The following is a 13581-nucleotide window of genomic DNA, read 5'->3' as shown; positions in this document are numbered from 1 at the left end:
ATGTTTTTTCGTTCCCTGACGAAACTTATCACCTGTTCCGAATTTTTTGTCAGGAAGGGGTCATTTATGTCAAGCAAGTTTAATGTTCTTTGCAGATACACAGCTACAGCTTTTTGCCACGTGTCCTTCTCCGACACTATCACTCTGAACGGTACTCCTTCCTTATGCGTTTTAGCACTAAAGAACACATCCAGACTGTCATTTTTACTTTTTCTGATACCGCTAAGCACACCTTCTAGATTCATCCTCTTACAAAGTTCTATTGCTTTTCCCCTCACTTTTTCAATCGAAATACTTTTCTTTTCGCTGAACACTGCCGTAATAGCACTTTTAGCCTTTTCTTTAAATTCATCATGCGAGAAAACCGCAAACCGCAAGGGTTTGCGGTTTTCTCGCATGATGAATTTAAAGAAAAGGCTAAAAGTGCTATTACGGCAGTGTTCAGCGAAAAGAAAAGTATTTCGATTGAAAAAGTGAGGGGAAAAGCAATAGAACTTTGTAAGAGGATGAATCTAGAAGGTGTGCTTAGCGGTATCAGAAAAAGTAAAAATGACAGTCTGGATGTGTTCTTTAGTGCTAAAACGCATAAGGAAGGAGTACCGTTCAGAGTGATAGTGTCGGAGAAGGACACGTGGCAAAAAGCTGTAGCTGTGTATCTGCAAAGAACATTAAACTTGCTTGACATAAATGACCCCTTCCTGACAAAAAATTCGGAACAGGTGATAAGTTTCGTCAGGGAACGAAAAAACATAGGGTTAAAAGCGTTTTCGGCTGACATAAAAGATCTGTACTATTCTCTGCCACAATCAGCAGTATTAACAAGTGTTGGCGAATGCATCGATGAGTACGGTGCCGTTAGATTTAGCTCACAAGCAGGTACGTCCGTCGACAATTTCTTAGAATTACTTAGGTTTTACTTGTCGTCAACGTTTATTGAAAACAATGGTACCCTGTATCTGCAAAAACAAGGAGTATGCATTGGCTCGTGCTTAGCACCAGTTTTAAGTAATTTGTTTTTGGCTGAAATGGACAGGAGGCTATCAGGACGCCTAAATGAATACAATGTTGTGCACGTATTTAGGTACGTCGATGACTTTTTAGTGTTTATCAATGACAGAACTGCAGATTTTGCTACTCAATGTAGTAGCGTGTGTAGCGTTTTTCGTGAGGGGCTTAACCCACTTGAAGTGACTTTTGAAATGCCATGTGACGGAAGGCTCAGATTTCTTGACATTAACTTTCAATTCTCAGATGAAAAGACATGCTGGTGTTACGAGCCCAGAGCAAGTAAGCCTTTACTACAGTTTCACTCAGCGCATACTAAACTGGTAAAACGAGGCATTGCGAAGATGTGCTTGAGTGAGGCACTAAAGAAGTCCTGCCGGTGCCTCATGAATGAAAGCTTCAGACAACAGGTCTCGAGGCTAAGCAATGCCGGGTACCCCAAGAGCCTCGTCGTGTCCGTTGCTGAAGGATTGCACAGAAAAGTGCTGGAGAAAAGATGTGAAGGGATGGATAGGGTGAGCTCAAGAAAGGAAAGGTTTGCCGTAATTCCATACATGCATAAGGTTTCTCACAGGATAAAAAAGATTGCGGAAAAATGTGGCACTAACGTAGTTTTCTCGGCACCCAATAAGTTGGTGAGTCTTTGCAGAAGCACAAGACCAGACAAGGGAAAATCAAATGTATGCCAAAAGAAACATAGAAACCTGTTTGTGGAGTGCATCATGTGTGTTGTATACCTCATTCCACTTACTTGTGGAAAGTGTTATATCGGTCAGACCAGTAGATGCATAAACGATCGCTTGCGCGAGCACAATAACAAAGTAAATAGTGTTGTTCCTGATGGTTTTCTTTCCCTTCATTGCCAGAGATGTAATTGCACACCGAAATTCAAGGAAACGGTTATAATCAATAGAAGTAGGCACGAGATGACGCGGTTGGTATTGGAGGCCGGCAGAATTGCAGAGCTAGGTGACACGTGTGTGAGCAGCCCATCAGTGGTGTTGACGGATAAGGAACTTGATTACATGTATTCGCGATAGGGTTTGTGGTAACATGGGATAAAAGGAAGAAAGAAAAAGTAAAAAAAGATTGAAAAATATAAAATTGTAAAGTATTGGAACACGCGCGTTGGTTATATTTGATGGTTTTTAGAGCTACGCACGTGCGACGTTGGCGTGGTGGATCGCATACACCACGGAGATCTGCGTGTAATAAACTGTTGTTGAAAGTTAGCGCTGTGTTGTGTCTATGTGCCTTCTTTTGTCCGTGTTCGTTGTCTGCGCTACCATCCATCATCATAGAATCAATGGAATTTTGGATAAATTTGTGTATCTGCCTGGTTCATCAAAGCTACAGAGTCAAATGCGGTATATACTCGCGTATTATGTGTACTTTTTTTGTCAATCCGGTCATGTGCGAAGCTAGTAGGAATCGCTGGCCTAAAAGCTCAACTGGGAATATATGTTGCAGGCGCTGTCACAGCTGTCTCAAAGCGGATTGTCATTTGTTTGCTAAGCCTGTTCAAATGCCCCCATTTTCTTGAAGTTCTTCCGAACAGTGCTCACAAAAACCAGTTCCCACGACAGGGTTATACCAGAGAACATAAGTACTCTCCAATAATTGTCGGTAACGCAACGTAAAGTAAGATGCAGACAAGGAAGCGCGATGCCAACACAGTGCTGTGTGTGTCGCCCTTCGTGTGTGTGTGTGTGTCCATTCCTTGTCCCAGTCTTCTATTGCGTTGTGTTCCCTCCGATATCTAACCAACACACCCAAGCTTCTATGCTAAGTCTTATTCAACGCACTCTTCTGCTGGCTCCCATACTGAATATTGCATGTCGAAGAACTCCACGCTGATGTGCTTAGCGGTAGCACGGTTTCAGTTTTCTTCGGTAAGCTTTATAACAGCAATCTGCCTCGTATATAATTATTGTAGCCTATCACAAGGAACGGTAAAAACGCAATGGCCAGATGGCGAAACCGAAAAAAAAAAAAAAAAGAGTGCGAAAACCTGCCTCATCTAGTTGATGTGACAGGTCCTTGCACGCGTTCAACATCTGTGCTGTGTCTCGGGAATACATTCTTGCCGTGGAAGAGGTGGGAAGATGGGAGGCAAACCTTTAGGCATTTCGGACTACACATAAACAGGTTTCAGTATTCAAGTTCAATATTCTAGGGAAAGCATAAAAGTTCATGGAAGAAGGGACCTTGCACTCAGTCCATTTTGTGTAAGACTGAACTCGCCTGCTCAACAAGAGATGTGCCTGACCAGAGCATCATGAAGTCAAATGTGTCTGTGTGTGTGCTGGCAAGGTGGCTCGGGCTGGTTGGGGAGGGCAAAGTATGCGAGCAAAAAGTCTCTTGTAGTAAAGCAGGCTGGCTAATTATACTGGTGAGCAAATTATGTGAGGATGCAAATTGTGCGAGTAAATATGGTATGTACTCTTGTATGTTTCAGCTCTATTGCTACGGATCCTGCGGATACAACTTGGCATCCGGCAGCAACAAAGACAGGTTCTGCAGGAGGTGCGACAGCTGAAGCACAAGGTACGGCTCTTGTCCGTGCCTCAGCATGCCCAGCCAGCACAGCACCCCTCTGACCTTCCCCGGCTGCCTGCTGGTACAATTGGAGAAGTGGAGGCAGTAGAGGCAGCTGTGCAGAGTAAAGCTGTGGCTGCGGCTTTGGTGTATATTTCTTGATTTTTAATATGCCTATGTAACATGCAGAAATTTAGTACTGCTTTAAGATACTGTGTTTTGGGAAACAAACTAGGCAGGTTATCTCATGAGCCACTGTACTACAGTCGAATATGAATAATTCGTACTCAAAGAGGCCAGAAAATTTGTTCAAATTAAAAGAAGTTCAAAATAATGAAAGTTACCGTAATTACTTGAATCTAACACGCACTTTTTTTCCGGTTAAGAGAGTTCATAAATCGCATGTGCGTTAGAATCGAGTATGAAAAAAAAAATGAATATGGTCATTCTATTGCCATCGCCACTTACAAAATGGCCGCCCCCTACGTGCGTCGGCATGGCGCGTCGGTCATTTCTGCCTATGTGTTTCCCATGCGCGGCATTCATACGTGTGCGGAGGAGTTCGTCATCTTGTAGTACATTAGCACCGACGGCATGGTAGGGCCGACTCCAAAAACTCGACGAGTGCACCACAATGCTGCTTCTAAAAGAAAAGTCGTCGCGTGTGCCGGAACGGACAGAAATCGGGCCGCATCGCGTTCATTTGGAGTTCCCGAAACGTGCGTGCGGGACTGGCGGAAACAAAAGCAGAATATTGTCGACAGCAAAGATTCACGCAAAGGCTTCAGTGGGCCACAGCAGGGTCGGTTTCCACAAATTGAAGAGCTGCTCGGCGAGTATGTGATTAAGCAGTAAGCGGCACAGCGGCCCGTGACGACAGAACTGCTCCAAGTGCAGGCTATGCAGTTAGCCTTAGAAAAAGGGCTAATGCAGAGCCATTTTAAAGCGAGCAGGTGCTGGCTAACGAACTTTATGAAGAGAAAAGGCTTTTCCCTCCGAAGGCGAACGGGCATATGCCGGAAGTTGCCGGAGGAGTACGAAAAAAAGCTTCAGAGTCTTCAGAGGTTCCTCCTAAACTTGCGGCACAACAACGGCTACCTGCTTGGGCAAATCGGGAATGCCGATCACACGCCTCTTTACTTCGACATGCCTGGCACCACAACCGTCTAGGAGAAGGGGGCGAAGCAAGTTTGTGTACTGACATCGGGCCACGGTAAAACTAGAGTGACAGCAATGCTCTGTTGCACGTCAGATAGGCATAAGCTTCCCCCGTACTTCATATTTAAACGGAAGACGCTCTCAAAAAGAGTCGTTTTCGCGAGTGGTGTGATCATGCAGTGATGCATGTGCATGGAGAAGTTTTATTCACAAATTACAGGACATCCGTCATTAATTAAAGTAGTCAATACATGTCTGTACACGTTGGCCTTGCAACGAGTCAACAAGTTTTGCGTGCAGTTTGCAAAGCATTTGTACTTCGGCTTCAGTATTCTCCTGGCAAAAGAAGTTGCGCGCGGCAATGTGCAGTGCTGACACTTTCGAAGACAACTGTGTTTCCACTGTTACCATCTGCGCTGCAGCCGGAGCGTGGCCAGCACATGATGAGAATGGAGGAGCGTCTCCACCTGGAGAAAAGCAGATCGGCATTCGAGAGAGAAACACTCCGCGGCAGCTTTTTTTTTTTTTTCTCTCTTCATGCGCGGTGTTGAAAGGAGAAGAGTCTCTACATAGCAGGAACGAAAAACAGGGAAGCGTGACACCGGTGCGTTGCAGATCGGCATGAGAGAGCCAACTCTCTGCGACAGCTTTTTTTCCCCTCTTTCTCTTCATGCGCAGTGTTAAGAGGAGAAGGGTCTCTACGTGGCAGGGACGGAAAAAGCCGAAGCGGGGCACAGGAATGTCGCAGATTGGCATTTGGCAAACATTCCACCGCAGTCTTTTCTTTCCTTTTCTTCATTTTCTTCTTCAAGCACAGCGATGAGGTGTCTGAAGTGCCACCGCAGGATTAGGCGGGGTGCTGAGAGCATTTTCGGAGCGCGGTATAGCTTTGATAGGACCACAGGGTCAGTTCAAATTAAGTGTGTTGGAATTAATGAGATTCGACTGTATTTACTATAGTCTGTGAAGTCCGAGTGAACTGTCCTAAGCTAGCAGACGATGTAGGGGGCATCGTGTGTTTGATGGGCAGTGACTAGCAATAGCCTGCTTAAAACAGACATTCAGTAATTTTGTTCATTTATCACCCTATTTCGTGTCCGCTGCGGCTCTCTACTTTGAGCTACAGTTCACCCTGCCTTGTGTTAGCCAATTTCTTACTTTTTTAATAATCTAACATGCACCCAATTTCGCAGTGTGAAGAAAAATGCACCTTTGTTGATTGTGATGAGATTTCTATAGAGACATGCCTCTTTGTTGGCTATCACAGAAAAATATAAACAGCAAATGGTGCGACCATCTAGTGCGACCTTTATTTTTCTATCAGTTTCATCTATGACCAAGATTTGGTCGCCCTAAGGTTGCCTCTTAGTACGCCTTGATCATGTTCATTTATCTTGTTGTGCTCTGCTTACAATGCATTGATTAAAAACATGTCCAAGCTTCTTTTTGAATTCCACATATTTTATCGTTTTTCACCTGTAGAAGCTACTCCTGGTCAACATTCAGGCAAAGACATTGTAACCTCGAAGAAACGTGTATTGGAATTTGAGCACTGTACAAAGTAATTATACTATTTCATAGCTAGAATCAATATTTATTAAGGGTTATAACAGTGTTGTATTTGATTTCATAACAGCGAAACTGCATTCAGAGAAGGACTCTGAAAGGTTCTCACACTGAGTGTGAGAGGGCTGATGTGGAAACCATTTTAGGTCAAGTGAGTTGAAGTTAGCGTAAAAAAACAATGAAATGTTGTGATGCCCAAAAATTCAAGTTGTTTTCAGTGTCCTCTTCTTGCAGATTTTTATCATGAAAACATTTCGATGTGCTGTTGCGTTCACCCCATCTATGCTTCTTGCATTTTTTTACAGTGCAAGCACCTCCTGCAGATTGGGGGACGTGGCCTCCGAGAAATTGGTGTGAATGCCATGAAGGCTGTATTGGCACATGACGTGCAAGTGCTGTACAGCCTTCATGACAGAAAAGGGAAAAGGGCCTTTGTGAACCTGAGGCTCTGTAGATTAGTGACAGGTTAGACTAATTCATTGTTTTATGTGTGTGTACCCTTGTGTATTCTCTGTACTGAAGTGCTTCATGTGTACTATGGTATTTCTGTTCTTGTATGCAGATGTCATCTGCCAAAAAGCAGGGTGCGACCAGGTGGAGGCCCTAAACTTTATTAAGAGGTGGCTGCCAGGGTCTGGTGATCGCTGTGGGGGCAGGAAGCGGCGCTTCAGAGAAGCATTTGTTGTGGAGCAGCCCGATGATCCCCACTCTCAGAGTGCAGATTATCGGCTGCTCGAGGCAGCTGGTTTCCTGCCCAGCCACAGCAGCCAGGGCCTTGACAGCACCACTGTCACTGTGCCCCCAACGCAACCTGATCTGCAGTAGAGCGGGCCTTTTTTAGTTGTGTATATATATTTTTCAATGTATACATTTTTTGTTGTACCAAATAAATAAAAAAAAAAACAAAGAATAAATAGTCTGCAGACTGTCGGTGGTGCACTGTTCGGCTAGCTTATGCTGATTCGGAAGCACCATCACCATGTTTTAGTTACGAAAAAATGCTCTAAACTATGAATATTCTCGATTACCATGTGGGGGACATATGTGGGGATTGCAAGTGGGGGACATATGCTTTCAACATTTACTTCTTAACGACTTTTTTCGATCTGCTGTACCAAATACCAGTACCAAATAAAGCACTCGCTATTGCAAAAGATAAATTGGTAAAAAAATAAACTACGCTTCTAGTGTTAGCAAAGGGAATGAGGTATAAAAGATGAAATAGATCGAGTAACTGCTTTCAGTTTTCAGCATTCAATTTTTTGTTGCCCCAAGTATACAGGGCTGCAAAACTACAAGAGCGGGTCATCGAGGCATATTGTTTAAATCTTCCGGTAAGAAAAATTCCCTACTAATAATGGTTACATAATGGCAAGCCAATCAGTAGCCAATATTCGTCGTGTAGGAAACATCGGTGTAATAACGGCATTTGATTGGCTGCAATGTGGCTCTGGATTGGTCCAATGTTGGTCGTACATCCGTAGCCAATATTCGTCGTGCAGCAAACATCGGCGTAAAAATGGCATGTGATTGGCTGAAATATGGCCCAATGTTGGCCGAACATTGGCAGCTTTGTCGGCAATACGATGGGCCTTCGTCGGCCCAATGTTGGTTGCATACTGGCTAAAACATCGGCAAAACGTCGGCCCATCATTGGCTTGAACGTCGGCCCGACATTGGAAAAAGTTGCACTTCCGACGTCGGTGCCGATGTTAGCCGATGTTGGTCCAAGATTGGTCCAACGGCGGCGTGCTGCCTGGGTTCGTGGCAAGCACTAAACTAAGTGCATACACGAACAATCTATGTGATCAGTGGTACGAATCCAACTTTATCTGGCACTAATGACCCTGGTGGGCCTCGCCGCGGTGGTCTAGTGGCTAAGGTACTCGGCTGTCGTCCAGCAGGTTGCAGGATCGAATCCCAGTTGCAGCGGTTGCATTTCCGATGAAGGGGGAAATGTTTTAGGCTCGTGTGCTCAGATATGGGTGCACGTTAAAACCCCAGGTGGTCGAAATATCCGCAGCCCGCCACTACGGTGTCTCGCTTGATCAAATGGTGGTTTTGGGACGTTAAACCCCAGATATCAATCAATGACCCTGGTAATTTTTGGTTTGAAGTTGCATTCTTGCTTGCAGGTGCTTACTGTGCATAGAAGGGTTTTATTACGCATGCTTGAGTGCTCTATTAACAGATGTCTTCCGTGTGTATATACTGCAAATGGAGATACATGAGTGTCCACTTTCTCAGTGTACAACAAAAGGCAAAACTAATGTCTCCGAGATAGCGGCAGTAATGCCGGTGACCAACGAAAAAAAAAAAAACGTTGTGGTCGTGATCATATTGCGATTTACCTGTTTGATGCACGCGTTTGCAGTTCCTAGTTAAAGCCGGCACTTAGACCCTTCAAAATTCTAGTGTGCGTAATGCTGTGTGATAGCGAAAACTTCAGATTGTCGGTTGTTGCAGCGTGTGCGATGTTTAACGCGGCCGGGCGTCACCTGTCTACTGTTGCACGTTGCGAACCGTGGTCAGAGGGTATGTTAAGCTTCATAATCAAAGTTACCATGGTTCTTCGTCAAGGCTACTCAAAACAATAGCATGAGACCTACGTTATCACAGTTACTCAAGTGAACGGCTGTGGAGAACGTGAGTATTCGCGCCCCGCCGCGGTGGTCTAGTGGCTAAGGTACTCGGCGGCTGACCCGCAGGTCGCGGGTTCAAATCGCGGCTGCGGCGGCTGCATTTCCGATGGAGGCAGAAATGTTGTAGGCCCGTGTGCTCAGATTTGGGTGCACGTTAAAGAACCCCAGATAGTCAAAATTTTCGGAGCCCTCCACTACGGCGTCTCTCATAATCATATGGTGGTTTTGGGACGTTAAACCCCACATATCAATCAATGTGGCTATTCGCATACCCAATATGTTCGCTACGGCCTGTATTTAGCACTCTTGTCATTATGCTTTGCGAAAGCTTCGGAAATCAGTAAAACTGAAGTCATCTACGTACGTGGCGATTCCCAATGCAACAGTAGCATAAACTGGGGTCTTTTTTTTCGTAGACCGCGGAGCTGTTGCGTTTGATCTTGTTCTCGCTGTCGTTCAGGCAAGTGAACCAGTAAGCACTTCACGGCGATTCGGTAAGGCGCCCGACTTGCGGAGAGAAATTCAAAGCTTTTTTTCTGAGTGTTCATTGCACAAATACATGTAATATTTAGCTCAATTGTGTTTTCGTACGATGTAGTTGCACCTGGTTGTGCAGCAAACTCTGCAAGGGAGTCGGACCTTGCACTACTCAAAACTGCATCGATAGGTGGCGCTGCGTGTCTGCAAAACCCCAGAGTCAGATGTCTATACTTGGTTCAGACTAATCCGGATCGAGTTTTGTGTGGAAGCTATTCAAATCGGGATCCGGGATCTCAGTGCCCGAATTGCAATTGATAGCGAACATGAATCAGCACACAATACAAATCAAGCCTAATCGCGATAAAATTTGTCCATGTGACACCCATAATATAATGAGTGAAGTGCTTTCATTCATGCCAATTTAATGAACTCTGATACATAATGGCAAGAAAACGCATCTGGTGCCGTCTTTGGAAGCTTTCAGAACGATACACGAAAGTAAAAACAAGCTCGGACGTTAAGTGACAGCACGGCAGGGCTACACACCTCGGCGACAGACCACGTAGGCGCCACCCCGTCCGCCAGCAACATCAACAAACCTCCCTCGTCAACCCCGAAAAGACAGCAAGAAGCTGGCCTAAAGATACAATTTCATCGCACTTGTTCATAGATAGTACCTAGGCATATGGAGATCTTCAAGGAACAAGCTGGGCGAAAGCTTCCCAGATCCTAGTTACCCGGATAGACTCTGTGAGAAGAGAAACGCTCTGGGAGTTAAAGCACTATTGTGTCCTTGGTACTACGTGCCTTTTTTTTTTATTTCGAGCGATAGTGTTTACGAACACCTGCAGTGGTGGACAACTACGGCGCCGCGCGTGACCCAAGTTGTGATCTCATAACAGCTTTCGCTGCAAAAAAACCGCCGGACTAATGTGGAATGTCTGTGTGGAATGGCACGAGTGGTTCAAAAGTTCAATTTTCGCCTGGGTAAACTTAATACCCTACGGGAGAAGAGTAGCGCATAGCTCTGCCATCTTGCCTAGTTAGCAACACGGCGAAGCCACGCTCTGTTTTTGCAGGCGCAATTCTTAAGCTTGTTCTAGAGCCATTTTCTATAGAACGCGGATTGAAGGAGCTGAAATGCGCTGCTTCGGGTCACTCACACCGTTTGCGAAGTTCGCGCACAGCACTGGAATTACCTGGCACTATGATTGTCAAAATGACCGTACTTTACCAGAAAAAAAAAACTGTCATCACAGTGCTGCTAGACAACACTCGTATTAGTCTGGCCGTGGTTTTTTCTTCCGTGTGCACAAGCTGTATGTTATCACTTGTCACAACGTCATGCCCTAGTGTCCCTGACACGATCCAGCAAAAAGCGTGTTGACTGTGCCGCGTGATAAGCAAGTGAAAAACACATTCGGGTAATAGACAACCTACGATGTACGATGCGAGACGCCATGGGCCATGGCTAGTGTTGTGCAATATAGAACTACTATACCACGTTACCAGTTGAGTAACACACATCCCATTTGCTCTGGTGCTGTGCCGGTTTTATTCAAATAATAATCATCATCATCAGTCTGAACTTAGCCTGTGTTAGTGCGGCACACATGAAAAGAAATGGAGAAAGATGACAGAGACGTCTGGAAAGATCAGCCTGACTACGTCCACTGCAGGACAAAGGCCTCTCCCATGTTCTGCCAGTCAACTCGGTCCTGTGCTTGCTACTGCCATTTCGTACCCGAAAACTTCCTAATCTCATCTGCCCACCTAACTTTCTGTCTCCCCCTAACCCACTTGCCTTCTCCGGGAATGCAGTCAGTTATCCTTAACGACCAGGGGTTATCCTGCCTTTACGCGTTACATGCCTGGTTCATGCCCATTTCTTCTTGATTTCAACAATGATATCCTTAACCCGGGTTTGTTTCCTGATCCACTCTGCTCTCTTGTTTCTCAAAAGACCACTGACACCAAATTTGGAAACTCCGTATGATTATGTTGTTTGATAGTCTTGGATGGGGGGACGCCTCTGACTGATTATTAGTGGCGAGCGTTGCCTGAAAGTTATTTTAGTTGATTTTAAAGTAAGGGTGCGTACTCCTCCGAGTATTCAGGTACAATCGACATTTTCTGTGGTTTCACGTAGATAAAGGGATTGCCTCGTAACGTTGCAGAGGTCAAAAGCATTTGTGGGGTGTATACAATACAGCGACTGGCGTCCAGCAAGAACTATTGTTCGTCACCCTTCTGGTTCTGTTTCTGCTCTGTAGGTAAGTACCGGCAAGATGCAGTTGTTATATACCTCCCTCTTGAGGGATAGTGGCAACCTGCCAGTCATGATTTGCAAGTGCTTGCCAAATGTTCTCCACCCCATTCTTAATCTTCTAGTTTAATCTTGTGGTTCGAATCTGCGGTTATTACCTGTCCTAAGTAGGCGTAGTCTTTTACAACTTCAAGTGCACTATTACCGATCTGAGAGGGCTGTTCTCTTCTGGGGTTGTTGTACATTAGTTTTCTGCAGAATAACTTTAAGACCTACTTTTCTGCTCCCATCGTCTAACTCTATAATCATGAGTTGCAATTCGTCCACTGAGTTACTCAGCAGTGCAATGTCATCGGCGAAGTGCAGGTTACTAAGGTACTCTCCAATAACTCTTATCCTTAACTATTCCCATTCTAGGCCTCTGAAAGCCTCCTCTAAGCACGCAGTGAATAGCATCAGGGAGATTGTACGCCCAATGGTATTCGATAGGTATCCGTTTATTCTACGACCCATTTCTTTCCATTTTGTTTTATTCACAACTATTTGCCCTAGCAAATGAACCAAAACTTCCTTTTCTTTATGAAGGTATTGAACCTTCTAGGAGGCCCTGCAGGCACATGAGCGAGGAGGAAAGGGGAGGTAGTCGCTACCTTGGAAACCTGTTTCTTCTAGGGACCTTAGCCCCACTAAGTCTATAGCATTGCTTATTTCAGTATGTTTTTCGAAAATGGTGCGGAATATACGCACATACCTTAATGTCAGAGCTTAAGGACATTTATCTAAATCAAATATAAGCACCAGTTTGTCATAGCTAACGAGCTACAGAGCGCACAATGGTAACTTGCCAGATCTCACGAGGACGGCAACCATGCACTTGCGACGGTGCGGGCTGTGCACCAACTTCTCTGCAGTGCATGGTTGCTAGTGGCGTTTTAAACCAAATGCGCTACTCTACTACCTAAAGGTAGCGTAGACAGTTACTATAGGTATCTTGTTCACTATACTTAGTTGAACTAGGTTAACTGGACAAGTCGTGCCATCTATCTTGGTTCACTTGAACCGTGCGGGTGCAGTATAGTCTGGCTGTAACCTGCAATTGTGAAGACCATGGCTAAACACATTTTAATGGCTCTTGTTGCTGCTGTGGCTCACGCTACTTTCCCTCTGCTGCTACTAGTGTCGGTGGCCGCGCAGCAATGCCGGGCAGTGTTTTGCAACTGTGAGGTCAGACTCTCCGTATACGCAGAAAACTTGAAGTGAGCCAACGCAATGCAGACCACTAATACGTGATTTAATTTCAAAATATGCTCTTTTTTGGCAGAAAAGTAACACTACGGGGTTTCTGGACCGCTCTTTCAAAAATCAACGTCGACCTTATAGTTGCTTTAAGTGTCCCTTTAAGTGAAAATAACAAATTGTATCTTTTGGACCCAATATCGCGTAACTCAGAACAGCACTGGCTTACGGGCAGTGATAACTACAGTTGCAAAAGCGGTTTTTGTGTTGTGTGTTATGTAAACGTGAAGCGGATGTTAGTAATTTTGAATTCGCACCCTTGCGATCTCGAGTTCTGAAGTGTTGGCTTTTTATTCTCTTTCAACGCAACAGTGATTACGAAAGTGAATGTTATGCTGCAAGGAATTACGAAAAAGCTGTTCTGGCTGTGTTCATAAGAACATCGGTGCATGTCCACCGACCCCCTTTAAGTTCGCCTGAAAAAATGTGTTCTGTCTTTCGAGTTCCCACAACCACAAAACCACTTTTTCTTTCATGAAAAAAAAACTTTTACTTTAAAAAAATTCGCAAGTGTCCACTGAACTGCAACCATTTCTTTCGATTTTGGCGAAAATAGGATTTTGATGAGTTTCGGCAAAAAAAAAAAGAACTGTCTTGGCTATAAGTCTGAAAAGCTTAGTCCACATACTG

General features: G+C 44.8%; 1 protein-coding gene and 1 long non-coding RNA gene across 4 annotated transcripts in view; both read left to right on the top strand.

Moving 5' to 3' along the window:
- LOC142775955 (uncharacterized) overlaps positions 1 to 7181 on the top strand; it is a 35997-nt gene extending 28816 nt beyond the window's left edge. For 2 of the 3 annotated variants that reach the window (XM_075878562.1, XM_075878561.1), the window contains exons 3-5: positions 3464 to 3552; positions 6573 to 6732; positions 6830 to 7181. In XM_075878562.1, the coding sequence (XP_075734677.1) occupies positions 3464 to 3552; positions 6573 to 6732; positions 6830 to 7092 (512 nt within the window). In that variant the 3' untranslated portion in view covers positions 7093 to 7181. The other variant, XM_075878560.1, reaches the window with a different exon arrangement.
- LOC142775956 (uncharacterized) overlaps positions 1 to 13581 on the top strand; it is a 65724-nt gene that overhangs the window by 45159 nt on the left and 6984 nt on the right. The window lies entirely within an intron of this gene.

The sequence above is a fragment of the Rhipicephalus microplus genome, chromosome X (assembly GCF_043290135.1).
Source record: "Rhipicephalus microplus isolate Deutch F79 chromosome X, USDA_Rmic, whole genome shotgun sequence".
NCBI classification, from domain to species: Eukaryota; Metazoa; Arthropoda; class Arachnida; order Ixodida; family Ixodidae; genus Rhipicephalus; species Rhipicephalus microplus.
This window is presented reverse-complemented; position numbering and strand designations above follow the sequence as displayed.